The sequence below is a fragment of the Oncorhynchus clarkii genome, chromosome 3 (genome assembly GCF_045791955.1).
Source record: "Oncorhynchus clarkii lewisi isolate Uvic-CL-2024 chromosome 3, UVic_Ocla_1.0, whole genome shotgun sequence".
Classification (NCBI taxonomy): Eukaryota; Metazoa; Chordata; class Actinopteri; order Salmoniformes; family Salmonidae; genus Oncorhynchus; species Oncorhynchus clarkii.
In genome coordinates, this window is record NC_092149.1 from 1,614,477 (window position 1) to 1,634,800 (window position 20,324).

General features: G+C 47.5%; 2 protein-coding genes across 4 annotated transcripts in view; both read right to left on the reverse strand.

Annotated features, from left to right (window-relative positions):
• Positions 1–283: 283 nt before the first annotated feature.
• LOC139405618 (E3 SUMO-protein ligase NSE2-like) lies at positions 284–14,236 on the reverse strand. 3 transcript variants are annotated; one of them, XM_071148029.1, is made up of 7 exons: positions 14,218–14,236; positions 12,657–12,798; positions 8,442–8,554; positions 5,144–5,297; positions 4,915–5,009; positions 2,985–3,091; positions 284–493 (listed from the first exon to the last, which is right to left on the reverse strand). In XM_071148029.1, exons 2-7 carry the CDS (start codon positions 12,769–12,771, stop codon positions 403–405), a joined length of 675 nt encoding a protein of 224 aa, XP_071004130.1. In that variant the 5' UTR covers positions 12,772–12,798; positions 14,218–14,236; the 3' UTR covers positions 284–402. The 3 variants fall into 3 exon arrangements, with proteins under 3 accessions (XP_071004130.1, XP_071004129.1, XP_071004128.1); XM_071148028.1 differs by having other exon boundaries at positions 14,108–14,230; XM_071148027.1 differs by having other exon boundaries at positions 13,972–14,230.
• Positions 14,237–15,741: 1,505 nt separating this feature from the next.
• Positions 15,742–20,324, reverse strand: part of LOC139386492 (WASH complex subunit 5-like) — a 34,574-nt gene continuing 29,991 nt past the window's right edge. The window contains exons 15-17 of the mRNA XM_071132064.1: positions 17,236–17,389; positions 16,676–16,763; positions 15,742–16,322 (exon numbers count right to left, since the gene is read on the reverse strand). Coding sequence (XP_070988165.1) covers positions 16,266–16,322; positions 16,676–16,763; positions 17,236–17,389 — 299 coding nt within the window. The 3' untranslated portion in view covers positions 15,742–16,265. The remainder of the gene's footprint in view (positions 16,323–16,675; positions 16,764–17,235; positions 17,390–20,324) is intronic.

A 20,324-nucleotide genomic window follows, 5' to 3' on the forward strand; every position in this document is an offset into this window, starting at 1 on the left:
CTACCCCCTCTAACCACTAGGCTACCTGCCCCCCCCCCCTCTAACCACTAGGCTACCTGCCCCTCCCCCCTCTAACCACTAGGCTACCTGCCCCCCCCCCTAACCACTAGGCTACCTGCCCCCCCCTTATTGAACTGACTAATAAATATGAATCCCTAATGTATAAATAAAGGTTTTGTTATATCAAACTTCAGAATAGTCCAATTCTGTGACGAACAAATACGATCAGACACAGCAGCAACATCTGGTCACAACAACAACAAATACCATCAGACACAGCAGCAACATCTGGTCACAACAACAACAACAACAAGTCATGTTTTTTCCTCAATTAAATAAAAGTCTAATTATTATTGTCAGGTTTGATGAGTTGGCGTACCCCAGAATCATGCCTTTGGTAGTCTACCTCTTCTGGATCTGTCTCTTCATAATCTGATCTAGGATCAGGTCTCCCTGCTTCACGTCCGTGTTGCCACAGCCAACCACCGGACAGCTGTGGGACGGAGAAAAGGAATATGCTAATGAATCAATCTAATGTTTTACTGCAACAGTTGTTTAAGTGTAAAACAAGGTGCTATAGCAACAGGGTAGGACAGAGAGACGACATCCCATCCTGATTGACAAGGTGCTATAGCAACAGGGGTAGGACAGAGAGATGACATCACATCCTGATTGACATGGTGCTATAACAACAGGGTAGGGCAGAGAGACGACATCCCATCCTGATTGACAAGGTGCTATAGCAACAGGGGTAGGACGGAGAGACGACATCACATCCTGATTGACAAGGTGCTATAGCAAAAGGGTAGGACAGAGAGACGACATCCCATCCTGATTGACAAGGTGCTATAGCAACAGGGGTAGGACGGAGAGACGACATCACATCCTGATTGACAAGGTGCTATAACAACAGGGTAGGACAGAGAGACGACATCACATCCTGATTGACAAGGTGCTATAACAACAGGGTAGGACAGAGAGACATCACATCCTGATTGACAAGGTGCTATAGCAACAGGGTAGGACAGAGAGACGACATCACATCCTGATTGACAAGGTGCTATAACAACAGGGTAGGACAGAGAGACGACATCACATCCTGTTTGACAAGGTGTTATAACAACAGGGTAGGACAGAGAGATGACATCACATCCTGATTGACAAGGTGCTATAACAGCAGGGTAGGACAGAGAGACAACATCACATCCTGATTGACAAGGTGCTATAGCAACAGGGTAGGACAGAGAGACGACATCACATCCTGATTGACAAGGTGCTATAGCAACAGGGTAGGACAGAGAGACGACATCACATCCTGTTTGACAAGGTGCTATAACAACAGGGTAGGACAGAGAGACGACATCACATCCTGTTTGACAAGGTGTTATAACAACAGGGTAGGACAGAGAGACGACATCACATCCTGATTGACAAGGTGCTATAGCAACAGGGGTAGGACAGAGAGACGACATCACATCCTGATTGACAAGGTGCTATAGCAACAGGGTAGGACAGAGAGACGACATCACATCCTGATTGACAAGGTGCTATAACAGCAGGGTAGGACAAAGAGACGACATCACATCCTGATTGACAAGGTGCTATAGTAACGGGTAGGACAGAGAGACGACATCACATCCTGATTGACAAGGTGCTATAGCAACGGGTAGGACAGAGAGACGACATCACATCCTGATTGACAAGGTGCTATAGCAACAGGGGTAGGACAGAGAGACGACATCACATCCTGATTGACAAGGTGCTATAGCAACAGGGTAGGACAGAGAGACGACATCACATCCTGATTGACAAGGTGCTATAGCAACAGGGTAGGACAGAGAGACGACATCACATCCTGATTGACAAGGTGCTAACAGTAACAGGGTAGGACAGAGAGACTACATCACATCCTGATTGACAAGGTGCTATAACAGCAGGGTAGGACAGAGAGACGACATCACATCCTGATTGACAAGGTGCTAACAGTAACAGGGTAGGACAGAGAGACGACATCACATCCTGATTGACAAGGTGCTAACAGTAACAGGGTAGGACAGAGAGACGACATCACATCCTGATTGACAAGGTGCTAACAGTAACAGGGTAGGACAGAGAGACGACATCACATCCTGATTGACAAGGTGCTATAGCAACAGGGGTAGGACAGAGAGATGACATCACATCCTGATTGACAAGGTGCTATAGCAACAGGGGTAGGACAGTGAGACGACATCACATCCTGATTGACAAGGTGCTATAACAACAGGGTAGGACAGAGAGACGACATCACATCCTGATTGACAAGGTGCTAACAATAACAGGGTAGGACAGAGAGACGACATCACATCCTGATTGACAAGGTGCTATAACAACAGGGTAGGACAGAGAGACGACATCACATCCTGATTGACAAGGTGCTATAGCAACAGGGGTAGGACAGAGAGATGACATCACATCCTGATTGACAAGGTGTTATAGCAACAAGGGTAGGACAGAGAGATGACATCACATCCTGATTGACAAGGTGCTATAGCAACAGGGGTAGGACAGAGAGATGACATCACATCCTGATTGACAAGGTGCTATAGCAACAGGGGTAGGACAGAGAGATGACATCACATCCTGATTGACAAGGTGTTATAGCAACAAGGGTAGGACAGAGAGATGACATCACATCCTGATTGACAAGGTGCTATAGCAACAGGGGTAGGACAGAGAGACATCACATCCTGATTGACAAGGTGCTATAGCAACAGGGGTAGGACAGAGAGATGACATCACATCCTGATTGACAAGGTGTTATAGCAACAAGGGTAGGACAGAGAGATGACATCACATCCTGATTGACAAGGTGCTATAGCAACAGGGGTAGGACAGAGAGACATCACATCCTGATTGACAAGGTGCTATAGCAACAGGCAGACTCAAGACAACAGAGTGTAAATGAATTGACTAAACCAGACAGCAGGAGCGTCACGTCTCACCGTAACTTCTTCTTCTGGTTTTGCCTGGCCTTGATCATCCCCATAATGGCGTCCCGGTCGTAGTGGTGGTTACACTTCTTGTTCTTCATTGGGTTAACCATCTCCACCTGCAGGGCCACACAACAACATGGACACAACCAGACTGTAAGGCTTTATTGTCCTGTTGCCGGGCAGATTAGTTTACAGTGGGGGAAAGACATACCATCTCCACCTGCAGGGCCACACAACAACATGGACACAACCAGACTGTAAGGCTTTATTGTCCTGTTGCCGGGCAGATTAGTTTACAGTGGGGGAAAGACATACCATCTCCACCTGCAGGGCCACACAACAACATGGACACAACCAGACTGTAAGGCTTTATTGTCCTGTTGCCGGGCAGATTAGTTTACAGTGGGAAAGACATACCTGAGGGGACAGGTTAGACACTGACAGGAAGAGAGAGACCAACCTGAGGGGACAGGTTAGATACTGACAGGAGGAGTAGAGACCAACCTGAGGGGACAGGTTAGATACTGACAGGAGGAGGAGAGACCAACCTGAGTCAGGGGACAGGTGAAGTTACTGACAGGAGGAGTAGAGACCAACCTGAGTCAGGGGACAGGTTAGATACTGACAGGAGGAGTAGAGACCAAACAGTCAGGGGACAGGCTAGTTACTGACAGGAGGAGAGAGACCGACCTGAGTCAGGGGACAGGTTAGATACTGACAGGAGGAGTAGAGACCAACCTGAGTCAGGGGACAGGCTAGTTACTGACAGGAGGAGAGAGACCAACCTGAGTCAGGGGACAGGTTAGATACTGACAGGAAGAGTAGAGACCAACCTGAGTCAGGGGACAGGTTAGATACTGACAGGAGGAGTAGAGACCAAACTGAGTCAGGGGACAGGTTAGATACTGACAGGAGGAGAGAGACCAACCTGAGTCAGGGGACAGGTTAGTTACTGACAGGAGGAGGAGAGACCAACCTGAGTCAGGGGACAGGTTAGTTACTGACAGGAGTAGAGACCAACCTGAGTCAGGGGACAGGTTAGTTACTGACAGGAGGAGAGAGACCAACCTGAGTCAGGGGACAGGCTAGTTACTGACAGGAGGAGGAGAGACCAACCTGAGTGAGGGGACAGGTTAGATACTGACAGGAGGAGAGAGACCAACCTGAGTCAGGGGACAGGTTAGATACTGACAGGAGGAGAGAGACCAACCTGAGTCAGGGGACAGGCTAGACCAACCTGAGTGAGGGGACAGGTTAGATACTGACAGGAGGAGGAGAGACCAACCTGAGTCAGGGGACAGGTTAGATACTGACAGGAGGAGGAGAGACCAACCTGAGTCAGGGGACAGGTTAGATACTGACAGGAGGAGGAGAGACCAACCTGAGTCAGGGGACAGGTTAGATACTGACAGGAGGAGGAGAGACCAACCTGAGTCAGGGGACAGGTTAGATACTGACAGGAGGAGAGAGACCAACCTGAGTGAGGGGACAGGTTAGATACTGACAGGAGGAGAGAGACCAACCTGAGTGAGGGGACAGGTTAGATACTGACAGGAGGAGAGAGACCAACCTGAGTCAGGGGACAGGTTAGATACTGACAGGAGGAGGAGAGACCAACCTGAGTCAGGGGACAGGTTAGATACTGACAGGAGGAGGAGAGACCAACCTGAGTCAGGGGACAGGTTAGATACTGACAGGAGGAGGAGAGACCAACCTGAGTCAGGGGACAGGTTAGATACTGACAGGAGGAGGAGAGACCAACCTGAGTCAGGGGACAGGTTAGATACTGACAGGAGGAGAGAGACCAACCTGAGTCAGGGGACAGGTTAGATACTGACAGGAGGAGGAGAGACCAACCTGAGTCAGGGGACAGGTTAGATACTGACAGGAGGAGAGAGACCAACCTGAGTCAGGGGACAGGTTAGATACTGAGACCAACCTGAGTCAGGGGACAGGTGAAGTTAACCTCACTCTGCGTCACAGCAACATCCTCATCCAGCTCCTCCTCCATATTCTCTGCTGCCTCAGGGTTCACTGATGGAGACAGAACATACACACAAGACAGGTTACCAGTCACCATGTGGGACATGCTGCTAGTCTACATACAACTAGTGTGTGTGTGTGTGTGTGTGTGTGTGTGTGTGCGTGTGTGTGTGTGCGTGCCTCACCTGTTTTGAGTGCGTTTCTGACGTTCTCCTTAAAGCTGACCAGCTTGACGTGGTTCTGTAGCTCTCCCTCAGACAGACTGCCGTGTCTCTCAGTGAACTTCTCCTTCACCAGAGACTTCAGTCTGAACATGGCCTCGGGCTCTTGGTTCCTCACCTGGAGAACAGGAGGCAGGTGACATCAGACAGGTGCTGGGGGGGGCAGACAGGTGCTGGGGGCCGGCAGACAGGTGCTTTAGGGGGGGCAGACAGGTGGTCTAGGGGGGGGGACAGACAGGTGGTCTAGGGGGGGGCAGACAGGTGCTCTAGGGGGGGCAGACATGTGCTCTAGGGGGGGCAGACAGGTGCTCTAGGGGGGGCAGACAGGTGCTCTAGGGGGGGCAGACAGGTGCTCTAGGGGGGGCAGACAGGTGCTCTAGGGGGGGCAGACAGGTGCTCTAGGGGGGGCAGACAGGTGCTCTAGGGGGGGCAGACAGGTGCTCTAGGGGGGGCAGACAGGTGGTCTAGGGGGTGGGACAGACAGGTGGTCTAGGGGGGGGCAGACAGGTGCTCTGGGGGGGCAGACAGGTGCTCTAGGGGGGGGCAGACATGTGCTCTAGGGGGGGGCAGACATGTGCTCTAGGGGGGGGCAGACATGTGCTCTAGGGGGGGGCAGACATGTGCTCTAGGGGGGGCAGACATGTGCTCTAGGGGGGGCAGACAGGTGCTCTAGGGGGGCAGACAGGTGCTCTGGGGGGGCAGACAGGTGCTCTAGGGGGGCAGACAGGTGCTCTGGGGGGGGGGGGGGGGAAGACAGGTGCTCATTCGTGAACACCGTAGCAAAAAGTTTTGCAATGGAAAATAAAAACAGTCCCTCCCTGTTTCAGACGATCAGTTAGTCCCTCCCTGTTTCAGACGATCAGTTAGTCCCTCCCTGTTTCAGACGATCAGTTAGTCCCTCCCTGTTTCAGACGATCAGTTAGTCCCTCCCTGTTTCAGACGATCAGTTAGTCCCTCCCTTTTTCAGCTGATCAGTTAGTCCCTCCCCTTTTCAGCTGATCAGTTAGTCCCTCCCTGTTTCAGCTGATCAGTTAGTCCCTCCCTGTTTCAGCTGATCAGTTAGTCCCTCCCTGTTTCAGACGATCAGTTAGTCCCTCCCTGTTTCAGACGATCAGTTAGTCCCTCCCTGTTTCAGACGATCAGTTAGTCCCTCCCTGTTTCAGACGATCAGTTAGTCCCTCCCCGTTTCAGACGATCAGTTAGTCCCTCCCTGTTTCAGATGATCAGTTAGTCCCTCCCTGTTTCAGACTGCTTCGATAAGTCTGGTGCCAAAGGAATACGACCTGGGTGTTATAGAGCCCCACCGTGGAGGTGGTGTCATAATACCCATAAAACCTAGCGGGTCAAAAACAGGGAAATGGTTCCAATCTTTCTCTCACCATTCATTTTCCCCCCCTATAGGGGATTTTAGAAACAGTTGAAATAAGGCCTGTGTTTGGTGTAGTTTACCCCGGTGTGGCATTTTAATTACCATGTCAATCTCTATAGGACAAGGTGACATTTATCAATATATCTCTAGGACAAGGTGACTTTTATCAATATATCTCTAGGACAAGGTGACTTTTATCAATATATCTCTAGGACAAGGTGACTTTTATCAATATATCTCTAGGACAAGGTGACTTTTATCAATATATCTCTAGGACAAGGTGACTTTTATCAATATATCTCTAGGACAAGGTGACTTTTATCAATATATCTCTAGGACAAGGTGACTTTTATCAATATATCTCTAGGACAAGGTGACTTTTATCAATATATCTCTAGGACAAGGTGACTTTTATCAATAGATCTCCAGGACAAGGTGACTTTTATCAATATATCTCTAGGACAAGGTGACTTTTATCAATATATCTCCAGGACAAGGTGACTTTTATCAATATATCTCCAGGACAAGGTGACTTTTATCAATAGATCTCTAGGACAAGGTGACTTTTATCAATATATCTCTAGGACAAGGTGACTTTTATCAATATATCTCTAGGACAAGGTGACTTTTATCAATATATCTCTAGGACAAGGTGACTTTTATCAATATATCTCTAGGACAAGGTGACTTTTATCAATAGATCTCTAGGACAAGGTGACTTTTATCAATATATCTCTAGGACAAGGTGACTTTTATCAATATATCTCCAGGACAAGGTGACTTTTATCAATATATCTCTAGGACAAGGTGACTTTTATCAATATATCTCTAGGACAAGGTGACTTTTATCAATATATCTCTAGGACAAGGTGACTTTTATCAATATATCTCTAGGACAAGGTGACTTTCATCAATATATTTGGACTAGGTAAATAGATCATCTATTGTCTATAATAACACCATTACAGGACTAGGTAACTAGATCATCTATTGTCTATAATAACACCATTACAGGACTAGGTAAATAGATCATCTATTGTCTATAATAACACCATTACAGGACTAGGTAAATAGATCATCTATTGTCTATAATAACACCATTACAGGACTAGGTAAATAGATCATCTATTGACTGGTTTAGTTTAATAACACCATTACAGGACTAGGTAAATAGATAATCTATTGTCTATAATAACACCATTACAGGACTAGGTAAATAGATCATCTATTGTCTATAATAACACCATTACAGGACTAGGTAAATAGATCATCTATTGTCTATAATAACACCATTACAGGACTAGGTAACTAGATCATCTATTGTCTATAATAACACCATTACAGGACTAGGTAAATAGATCATCTATTGTCTATAATAACACCATTACAGGACTAGGTAAATAGATCATCTATTGACTGGTTTAGTTTAATAACACCATTACAGGACTAGGTAAATAGATAATCTATTGTCTATAATAACACCATTACAGGACTAGGTAAATAGATCATCTATTGTCTATAATAACACCATTACAGGACTAGGTAAATAGATCATCTATTGTCTGGTTTAGTTTAATAACATGACTAGGTAAATATATAATCTATTGTCTATAATAACACCATTACAGGACTAGGTAAATAGATCATCTATTGTCTATAATAACACCATTACAGGACTAGGTAAATAGATCATCTATTGTCAGGTTTAGTTTAATACCACCATTACATGACTAGTATCACTGGAAAGTGGCATTCTGAGTGATAACGTAGAAGATTGTAATTCCTTATCCAACAGCTACAGTAGGCTACACACTGCCGTTTGAGGATCCACACTTATCTCCAGAATCCATCCGACAGAAAATGAACTTTGACCCCTGCAGTTCAGTACTTCACCTCTGCAGTGACACAGTTCACCACCTCAACGAAGCAGTTGATCTCCTGGTCCAGTTTGGCACACTCCAGCATCATCACCTCCAGCTTCTTCAGGACTGCATCATTCTCAGTTCCTGTAATAATCATCACATCATACTAAATTATTCATATCTCTGTATACTGTTTGTTATGGTGACAAGCTTCCAAATGTTAGACAGCATTCCATAGCCCTGTATACTGTTGTTATGGTGACACAAGCTACCAAATGGTAGACAGCATTCCATAGCTCTGTATACTGTTGTTATGGTGACACAAGCTACCAAATGGTAGACAGCATTCCATAGCTCTGTATACTGTTGTTATGGTGACACAAGCTACCAAATGGTAGACAGCATTCCATAGCTCTGTATAGTAGAATGTGTGTCCAACTAGCCTGCTGGCTAGTGCTTTTCGGACCGGGCTAGTAGAAAATGTGTCCAACTAGCCTGCTGGCTAGTGCTTTCCAAACCGAGCTAGTAGAACACGTGTCCAACTAGCCTGTTGGCTAGTGCTTTTCAGACCGAGCTAGTAGAAAATGTGTCCAACTAGACTGCTGGCTAGTGCTTTCCAGACCGGGCTAGTAGAAAATGTGTCCAACTAGACTGCTGGCTAGTGCTTTCCAGACCGGGCTAGTAGAAAATGTGTCCAACTAGCCTGCTGGCTAGTGCTTTCCAGACCGGGCTAGTAGAAAATGTGTCCAACTAGCCTGCTGGCTAGTGCTTTCCAGACCGGGCTAGTAGAAAATGTGTCCAACTAGTCTGCTGGCAAGTGCTTTTCAGATCGTGCAAGTAGAAAATGTGTCCAACTAGCCTGCTGGCTAGTGCTTTCCAAACCGAGCTAGTAGAACACGTGTCCAACTAGCCTGTTGGCTAGTGCTTTTCAGACCGAGCTAGTAGAAAATGTGTCCAACTAGCCTGCTGGCTAGTGCTTTTCAGACCGTGCAAGTAGAAAATGTGTCCAACTAGCCTGCTGGCTAGTGCTTTCCAAACCGAGCTAGTAGAACACGTGTCCAACTAGCCTGTTGGCTAGTGCTTTTCAGACCGAGCTAGTAGAAAATGTGTCCAACTAGCCTGCTGGCTAGTGCTTTCCAGACCGGGTTAGTAGAAAATGTGTCCAACTAGCCTGCTGGCTAGTGCTTTCCAGACCGGGCTAGTAGAAAATGTGTCCAACTAGCCTGTTGGCTAGTGCTTTCCAGACCGAGCTAGTAGAAAATGTGTCCAACTAGCCTGCTGGCTAGTGCTTTTCGGACCGGGCTAGTAGAAAATGTGTCCAACTAGCCTGCTGGCTAGTGCTTTCCAGACCGGGCTAGTAGAAAATGTGTCCAACTAGTCTGCTGGCAAGTGCTTTCCAGACCAGGCTAGTAGAAAATGTGTCCAACTAGCCTGCTGGCAAGTGCTTTCCAGACCGAGCTAGTAGAAAATGTGTCCAACTAGCCTGCTGGCTAGTGCTTTCCAGACCGAGCTAGTAGAAAATGTGTCCAACTAGCCTGCTGGCTAGTGCTTTTCGGACCGGGCTAGTAGAAAATGTGTCCAACTAGCCTGCTGGCTAGTGCTTTCCAGACCGGGCTAGTAGAAAATGTGTCCAACTAGCCTGCTGGCTACTGCTTTCCAGACCGGGCTAGTAGAAAATGTGTCCAACTAGCCTGCTGGCTAGTGCTTTCCAGACCGGGCTAATAGAAAATGTCTCCAACTAGCCTGCTGGCAAGTGCTTTCCAGACCGGGCTAGTAGAAAATGTGTCCAACTAGCCTGCTGGCTAGTGCTTTCCAGACCGGGCTAGTAGAAAATGTATCCAACTAGCCTGCTGGCTAGTGCTTTCCAGACCGGGCTAGTAGAAAATGTGTCCAACTAGCCTGCTGGCTAGTGCTTTCCAGACCGGGCTAGTAGAAAATGTGTCCAACTAGCCTGCTGGCTAGTGCTTTTCAGACCGAGCTAGTAGAAAATGTGTCCAACTAGCCTGCTGGCTAGTGCTTTTCAGACCGGGCTAGTAGAAAATGTGTCCAACTAGCCTGCTGGCTAGTGCTTTTCAGACCGAGCTAGTAGAAAATGTGTCCAACTAGCATGCTGGCTAGTGCTTTTCGGACCGGGCTAGTAGAACATGTGTCCAACTAGCCTGCTGGCTAGTGCTTTCCAGACCGGGCTAGTAGAAAATGTGTCCAACTAGTCTGCTGGCTAGTGCTTTCCAGACCCAGCTAGTAGAAAATGTATCCAACTAGCCTGCTGGCTAGTGCTTGTCAGACCGGGCTAGTAGAAAATGTGTCCAACTAACCTGCTGGCTAGTGCTTTTCAGACCGGGCTAGTAGAAAATGTGTCCAACTAGCCTGCTGGCTAGTGCTTTCCAGACCGAGCTAGTAGAAAATGTGTCCAACTAACCTGCTGGCTAGTGCTTTTCAGACCGGGCTAGTAGAAAATGTGTCCAACTAGCCTGCTGGCTAGTGCTTTCCAGACCGAGCTAGTAGAAAATGTGTCCAACTAGCCTGCTGGCTAGTGCTTTCCAGACCGGGCTAGTAGAAAATGTGTCCAACTAGCCTGCTGGCTAGTGCTTTCCAGACCGAGCTAGTAGAAAATGTATCCAATTAGCCTGCTGGCTAGTGCTTTCCAGACCGGGCTAGTTGAAAATGTGAGAGATTTAATATTTTCAAATATCACACGGCACAGATGTTTGACCTGGGCTCGTAAAAACGTCAACATACCAAAATCCTCAAGTGACATCCTTGTGTGAACCACTTCCACTTCCTAGCCGGTCGGTCGGTCGGTCGGTCGGTCGGTCGGTCGGTCGGTCAATCAGTCAGTCAGTCAGTCAGTCAGTCAGACAGTCAGACAGTCAGTCAGTCAGTCAGTCAGTCCCGTTGACTACATACACACAAAGAGCCTGTCCAGTGAGAAGGATTCGACAAAGATATTACCAGCACAGTCAAGTGTCTCTCTGATAGAGATGTGCCATTAACCTACCTGCTGTTTCTGCCACAAGTGTCTCTCTGATAGAGACGTGCCACTAACCTACCTGCTGTTTCTGCCACACGTGTCTCTCTGATAGAGACGTGCCACTAACCTACCTGCTGTTTCTGCCACAAGTGTCTCTCTGATAGAGACGTGCCACTAACCTACCTGCTGTTTCTGCCACAAGTGTCTCTCTGATAGAGACGTGCCACTAACCTACCTGCTGTTTCTGCCACACGTGTCTCTCTGATAGAGACGTGCCACTAACCTACCTGCTGTTTCTGCCACACGTGTCTCTCTGATAGAGACGTGCCACTAACCTACCTGCTGTTTCTGCCACAAGTGTCTCTCTGATAGAGACGTGCCACTAACCTACCTGCTGTTTCTGCCACAAGTGTCTCTCTGATAGAGACGTGCCACTAACCTACCTGCTGTTTCTGCCACACGTGTCTCTCTGATAGAGACGTGCCACTAACCTACCTGCTGTTTCTGCCACAAGTGTCTCTCTGATAGAGACGTGCCACTAACCTACCTGCTGTTTCTGCCACACGTGTCTCTCTGATAGAGACGTGCCACTAACCTACCTGCTGTTTCTGCCACAAGTGTCTCTCTGATAGAGATGTGCCACTAACCTACCTGCTGTTTCTGCCACAAGTGTCTCTCTGATAGAGACGTGCCACTAACCTACCTGCTGTTTCTGCCACAAGTGTCTCTCTGATAGAGACGTGCCACTAACCTACCTGCTGTTTCTGCCACACGTGTCTCTCTGATAGAGACGTGCCACTAACCTACCTGCTGTTTCTGCCACAAGTGTCTCTCTGATAGAGACGTGCCACTAACCTACCTGCTGTTTCTGCCACACGTGTCTCTCTGATAGAGACGTGCCACTAACCTACCTGCTGTTTCTGCCACACGTGTCTCTCTGATAGAGACGTGCCACTAACCTACCTGCTGTTTCTGCCACAAGTGTCTCTCTGATAGAGACGTGCCACTAACCTACCTGCTGTTTCTGCCACACGTGTCTCTCTGATAGAGACGTGCCACTAACCTACCTGCTGTTTCTGCCACACGTGTCTCTCTGATAGAGACGTGCCACTAACCTACCTGCTGTTTCTGCCACAAGTGTCTCTCTGATAGAGACGTGCCACTAACCTACCTGCTGTTTCTGCCACAAGTGTCTCTCTGATAGAGACGTGCCACTAACCTACCTGCTGTTTCTGCCACAAGTGTCTCTCTGATAGAGACGTGCCACTAACCTACCTGCTGTTTCTGCCACGTCCAGAGCGACGTCGGTCACAATGTCCATCCCCGTTCCAATATCTGCCTGACATGTTTTCAGACTAGACAGTGTGGAGTGGACTGCACTCAAGGACATGTTGAAATCTAAAACATGAGAAAGTATCTGAAACAAGAGATGTTAAGTTGTTAGAATATTAGGTCCCTTTGTGTTTTGGTTAATCGTGTTTGTCACATGACATTGTTTTTTTTTTTTTAACTTTATTTAAAAGATTTGGAATCAAACGGTCCTGTTTCTTTTTCATGTCAGATGGTCCAGAAACATCCTCAGACAACTGCTTTCATTTTTGTTCTAATTCAAATTTTTAGAAAAGGCTTCCAATTTAAAAAAATACCAAAACACAGGGACCTAGTTATAATGAATCAACATGATTAACCAAAACACAAGGTCCTAGTTATAATGAATCAACGTGATTAACCAAAACACAGGGTCCTGGTTATAATGAATCAACGTGATTAACCAAAACACAGGGTCCTGGTTATAATGAATCAACACGATTAACCAAAACACAGGGACCTAGTTATAATGAATCAACACGATTAACCAAAACACAGGGACCTAGTTATAATGAATCAACATGATTAACCAAAACACAGGGACCTAGTTATAATGAATCAACATGATTAACCAAAACACAGGGTCCTGGTTATAATGAATCAACCAAAACACAGGGTCCTAGTTATAATGAATGAACCAAAACACAGGGTCCTGGTTATAATGAATCAACACGATTAACCAAAACACAGGGACCTAGTTATAATGGATCAACACGATTAACCAAAACACAGGGTCCTAGTTATAATGAATCAACACGATTAACCAAAACACAGGGACCTGGTTATAATGAATCAACCAAAGCACAGGGACCTGGTTATAATGAATCAATCAAAACACAGGGTCCTAGTTATAATGAATTAACACGATTAACCAAAACACAGGGTCCTAGTTATAGTGAATCAACACGATTAACCAAAACACAGGGACCTAGCTAGAATGAATCCACACGATTAACCAAAACACAGGGACCTGGTTATAATGAATTAACCAAAACACAGGGTCCTGGTTATAATGAATCAAGCCACCCTCGGTATATTGGAGCAGATGCCAGGATGTCCAACCCTAATCCCTGGAGAACTGGTGTGCAGGTTTTTGTTCCAGCCTTGCTCAAAACACACCTGATTCAGTTGCTCACAGAGACCTTGTGTAGTCGACTTAACGTTAGAGCAAAGTTGGAATAATAACCTGCATACGGTCACAAAACAAGTTATCTGTAGCTACCTTCAGGTTGAATCCACGTATCACCAACAAGTGCACTGACTGGCTATGTTGATACCTGGCCAGCCGGTTAACGTTACGCTATAATCACTAACTATTGGCGGCTAAGCAAGAGCGTGCCAATAAATAGCTCGCTAACCTCACGACTTTCCTCGCTGGGATGGTTTTTACAGGTTGTAGACGTGTTCTTTAATGTGTTGGTGTCTAAATAAGAGAAAATACTAAACAACTTTAGCTGCGTAAAATTACCGGGAAAAGTTTGTTCTCGTTTCCGGTTCCTCTTGAGGTGGTCTAAATCTTCTTCTTCTTCGATGTGGTTGAACGGCGGTTGGCATCCACTGTTAGGAGTGCATTATCGCCACCAGCTGGACGGGGTATTGAATAAGATAATAACAACATTATTGATAACTATTAATAATAATAAGAATACAATTTCGGGAAAGAGGGAAAACGATATCATACAAAATAAAAAACGTAAACTAAAAAAAACATTACAAAATAAATGAATATAAATTAAATTAATAAATATATTTATTAATCATACTTATTCAATCACAGTCCACTCCAAAATACTTCCCTGCACAGGATCAGGGGCCTGTGATGGGCTACATTAACCTATGTGGTCTAATCTCGAGGCCATCCTTCCAAATCTCAACTCATAACATGTCAAGATTAGATGAGGAATATGACTTCTAGAAATGGTATATCTATACATATCACTCACTATACAGCATATAGAGGAAACCTCTGTACCCACACAGACACTGGACAACAAGTCAGTTAACCCCTGTACCCACACAGACACTGGACACCAAGTCAGTTAACCCCTGTACCCACACAGACACTTGACACCAGGTTAGGTAACCCCATATACTGGACACCAAGTCAGTTAACCCCTATACCCACACAGACACTTGATACCAAGTCAGGTAACCCCTGTAACCACACATACACTTGATACCAAGTCAGGTAACCCCTGTACCCACACAGACACTTGATACCAAGTCAGGTAACCCCTGTACCCACACAGACACTTGATACCAAGTCAGGTAACCCCTGTACCCACACAGACACCTGACACCAAGTCAGGTAACCCCTGTACCCACACATATACTGGACACCAAGTCAGGGGACTTAGATTGCTGCTTTGTCTAAAACTCAAGTAACTACACCACATGTATTAGTTACCATGTTGTCATGTTGAACAGATTAACATCAGGTATCGGGGTAGATACCAATCATTCCCCCTCGTGGTTTTCTACTCCTGTGTTCAGCATCTCGATCAGGAGACGAGAGAAAGGACTGAGAACACCACGGTCCAAGCGACCTGTGTTGAATTAAAAACGGGAGAGACTGGGAGCTAAGCAGCTTTTAATTTTGTCAACATTTTGCCTGTTTTTTTGTAACATGAAATAGGTTGATGCTATTGAAGGATTTGTATATATATTTTTAAATATTATACAGAATGTCGCACCAGCTCTAGTATGCTGAGGAAACTATTAGGATCCACATTATATGATATATCAATGTGTTTTATGATGGCCAGGCGACACAGTTTATGACGTGGCACGCAACCATTGGTTGACGGTCGATGCAACATCTGCTCATGTAGTCGGACAGGATCTGGACCAATGAATCCAGTCTCATTGAAGGAGGAGGAAGTCCAGCCAGACATTTCTTCAAAATAAAAAGACACCAAAAACTTACTGTAAATTGCTTGGATTTTAAAATGTTTAAAAAAAAGTTCTGTTATATAAAATAAAAAAAATCTAAAAATCAACAAAATTATATACCATTATATTTATTCAAAGCCTCTTTTGTATTTAATGAATGACATATTACCACGGTGACATTATACCAAAGCTGGTAACACCTGATGTTATTAAAAACCATTCAACTATTTACAGTGTTACTAAAGCATTAGCACATTAAAGGTCATTACGTAACCAAGAGATTAATTAAAGTCAAAATGAATGAATCAACAGAAAGTTAAACCAAGAGTCCTTTGTCTAGATCTTCACAGGACTGTCCTGAACTCGAGGCCTTTGTCTAGATCTTCACAGGTCCGTCCTGAACTCGAGGCCTTTGTCTAGATCTTCACAGGTCCGTCCTGAACTCGAGGCCTTTGTCTAGATCTTCACAGGACTGTCCTGAACTCGAGGCCTTTGTCTAGATCTTCACAGGACTGTCCTGAACTCGAGGCCTTTGTCTAGATCTTCACAGGACTGTCCTGAACTCGAGGCCTTTGTCTAGATCTTCACAGGACTGTCCTGAACTCGAGGCCTTTGTCTAGATCTTCACAGGACTGTCCTGAACTCGTCAAAGATGAAACTTGGCACGTGGGCCTCGGCCACCTTTAAAGACAGAAAAACAACAACAGATTATTATATGCATGTAAAATGTAATATTCCAGATGAATATCTATAGTTTCCCCCCCCCCCCCCATGGGTGTTGTTGCTAATCCTAATCTAATCCTAATCCAATCCAATCCAACCCTAATCCAAATCTAATCCAAATCTAATCCAATCCAACCCTAATCCAACCCTAATCCAATCCTAATCTAAACCTAATCTAGTCCTAATCCAATCCTAATCTAATCCAATCCTAATCCAATCCTGATCCTAATCTAATCCTAATCTAATCTAATCCAATCCTAATCCTAATCCAATCCTAATCTAATCCTAATCTAATCCTAATCTAATCCTACCTTGCGAGGCAGTTTGGTGTAGCGTACGTAATCCTCCAGAAACATCAGAGCTCCCACCACGTCGGACGGCATGTCCGGGATCTTCTGACTGGAAAATAATTATTTACCAAAAATCTACATTTCATTCAATTTGAAGCAGAATATAATCCACATATAATAACACAGTGATCCACAAAATGTACTTACATTTTTTTGCATTCAAATTGTATTTATACAGATTAGATCTATGGAGGTAACGTTTGTTTTTTTGTTGCAGGAAAGAGCTGTTTGAAATAGCAGCCTTGGGCAACGTTCACTAGCACTACATGTGTTATATATAAATAAATCTGACTTTACTGTGATATCACTGTTACGCTCTTAAAATTAATGTGTATATGTGAGGTTTTTAAACTGGCAAAACAATCAAATCAATCAATCAACAAATCAATCAATCAATCAAACAAATCAATCACTCAACAAATCAATCAAACAAATCAATCACTCAACAAATCAATAAATCACTCAACAAATCAATCAATCAACAAATCAACCAATCAACAAATCAATCAATCAAAACGTACCTGGTGCACTGTTCCATGACAGAGCGTATGAATTGCCCAATGAGAGCCAGGAACTGCTCTGTGTATCTGGAGTGGAACTGCTTCAGCAGAGTGAGCAGGCCAAGAACCAGAGGAGACCAGTCTACCGGGTCGGTGGCTTTCCTGCACGTCATCCCTGGACAAACAGGAGAATACAGCCAATCACATGGTGGGACACACTCAACATGGGTCAGGACCAGCCAATCACGTGGTGGGACACACTCAACATGGGTCAGGACCAGCCAATCACATGGTGGGACACACTCAACATGGGTACAACCCAACCCCGGTCACCTGCCAGCCAACCCAACCCAACCCCAGTCACCTGCCAACCAACCCAAGTCACCTGCCAGCCAACCCAACCCCGGTCACTTGCATGCCAACCCAACCCCAGTCACTTGCCAGCCAACCCAACCCCAGTCACTTGCCAGCCAACCCAACCCAACCCCAGTCACCTGCCAGCCAACCCAACCCCAGTCACCCGCCAACCAACCCAACCCCAGTCACCCGCCAACCAACCCAACCCCAGTCATCCGCCAGCCAACCCAACCCCAGTCATCCGCCAGCCAACCCAACCCCAGTCACCTGCCAGCCAACCCAACCCAACCCCAGTCACCTGCCAGCCAACCCAACCCGACCCCAGTCACCTGCCAGCCAACCCAACCCAACCCCAGTCACCTGCCAGCCAACCCAACCCAGGTCACCTGCCAGCCAACCCAACCCCAGTCACCTGCCAGCCAGCCAACCCAACCCAGGTCACCTGCCACCAAACCCAACCCGTCACCTGCCAGCCAACCCAACCTCAGTCACCTGCTAGCCAACCCAACCCCAGTCACCTGCCAGCCAACCCAACCCAACCCCAGTCATCCGACAGCCAACCCAACCCCAGGTCACCTGCCAGCCAACCCAACCCCAGTCACCTGCCAGCCAACCCAACCCAACCCCACCCAACCAACCCAACCCAACCCCAGGTCACCTGCCAGCCAACCCAACCCAGGTCACCTGCCAGCCAACCCAACCCAGGTCACCTGCCAGCCAACCCAACCTCAGTCACCTGCCAGCCAACCCAACCCAAGTCACCTGCCAGCCAACCCAACCAAACCTCAGTCACCTGCCAGCCAACCCAACCCAACCTCAGTCACCTGCCAGCCAACCCAACCCAACCCCAGTCACCCGCCAGCCAACCCAACCCAACCCCAGTCACCTGCCAGCCAACCCAACCCCAGTCACCCGCCAGCCAACCCAACCCAACCCCAGTCACCCGCCAGCCAACCCAACCCAACCCCAGTCACCCGCCAGCCAACCCAACCCAACCCCAGTCACCCGCCAGCCAACCCAACCCAACCCCAGTCACCCGCCAGCCAACCCAACCCCAGTCACCCCCCAGCCAACCCAACCCCAGTCACCCCCCAGCCAACCCAACCCCAGTCACCCGCCAGCCAACCCAACCCCAGTCACCCGCCAGCCAACCCAACCCCAGTCACCCGCCAGCCAACCCAACCCCAGTCACCCGCCAGCCAACCCAACCCCAGTCACCCGCCAGCCAACCCAACCCCAGTCACCCGCCAGCCAACCCAACCCCAGTCACCCGCCAGCCAACCCAACCCCAGTCACCCGCCAGTCAACCCAACCCCAGTCACTCGCCAGCCAACCCAACCCACCCCAAGTCACCTGCCAACCCAACCCAACCCCAGTCACCTGCCAGCCAACCCAACCCCAGTCACCTGCCAGCCAACCCAACCCCAGTCATCCACCAGCCAACCCAACCCAACCCCAGTCACCCGCCAGCCAACCCAACCCAACCCCAGTCACCCGCCAGCCAACCCAACCCCAGTCACCCGCCAGCCAACCCAACCCCAGGCACCCGCCAGCCAACCCAACCCCAGTCACCCACCAGCCAACCCAACCCCAGTCACCCGCCAGCCAACCCAACCCCAGTCACCTGCCAGCCAACCCAACCCCAGTCACCTGTCAGCCAACCCAACCCCAGTCACCAGCCAGCCAACCCAACCCCAGTCACCTGCCAGCCAACCCAACCCCAGTCACCTGCCAGCCAACCCAACCCCAGTCACCAGCCAGCCAACCCAACCCCAGTCACCTGCCAGCCAACCCAACCCCAGTCACCTGCCAGCCAACCCAACCCCAGTCACCTGCCAGCCAACCCAACCCCAGTCACCAGCCAGCCAACCCAACCCCAGTCACCAGCCAGCCAACCCAACCCCAGTCACCTGCCAGCCAACCCAACCCCAGTCACCACTCTCAGGCCCAAATAGGACTAGACACACTCTCACGCCCAACTAGGACTAGACGCACTCTCAGGCCCAAATAGGACTAGACGCACTCTCAGGCCCAACTAGGACTAGACACACTCTCACGCCCAACTAGGACTAGACACACTCTCACGCCCAAATAGGACTAGACGCACTCTCAGGCCCAACTAGGACTAGACACACTCTCACGTCCAAATAGGACTAGACACACTCTCACGCCCAACTAGGACTAGACACACTCTCACGCCCAACTAGGACTAGACACACTCTCACGCCCAACTAGGACTAGACACACTCTCACGCCCAACTAGGACTAGACACACTCTCACGCCCAAATAGGACTAGACGCACTCTCAGGCCCAAATAGGACTAGACACACTCTCACGCCCAAATAGGACTAGACGCACTCTCACGCCCAACTAGGACTAGACACACTCTCAGGCCCAACTAGGACTAGACACACTCTCAGGCCCAACTAGGACTAGACACACTCTCACGCCCAAATAGGACTAGACACACTCTCACGCCCAACTAGGACTAGACGCACTCTCACGCCCAAATAGGAGAGGTAGACTACTGAAGTTGAAGCAGAGAAATCTGAGCGTGTAAATTATTTTTTATATTATGTTATTTTAATACAATAGGTAGGGTAACACATACAAAGGAGAAAGATTAATGTTTACAAATAATCTGTAGGACATTTTAATCCCAAAATTTGTCTGTCTGACCTCCCACAGCATGAAAAATGTAGACAACGCCGCAATGATCTCTGTCAGGACCCGCGGGAACCCAGCCCTCTAC

Excerpts from the sequence above, each read along its gene's own strand:
- LOC139405618 (XM_071148029.1), bottom strand. The coding sequence starts at position 12,771 with ATGTCCTTGAGTGCAGTCCACTCCACACTGTCTAGTCTGAAAACATGT. Across the intron at positions 5,298-8,441 it reads TGAACTGTGTCACTGCAGAG|GTGAGGAACCAAGAGCCCGA; the intron begins GTGAAGTACTGA and ends CCTGTTCTCCAG. Across the intron at positions 494-2,984 it reads AACCAGAAGAAGAAGTTACG|CTGTCCGGTGGTTGGCTGTG; the intron begins GTGAGACGTGAC and ends TCCGTCCCACAG.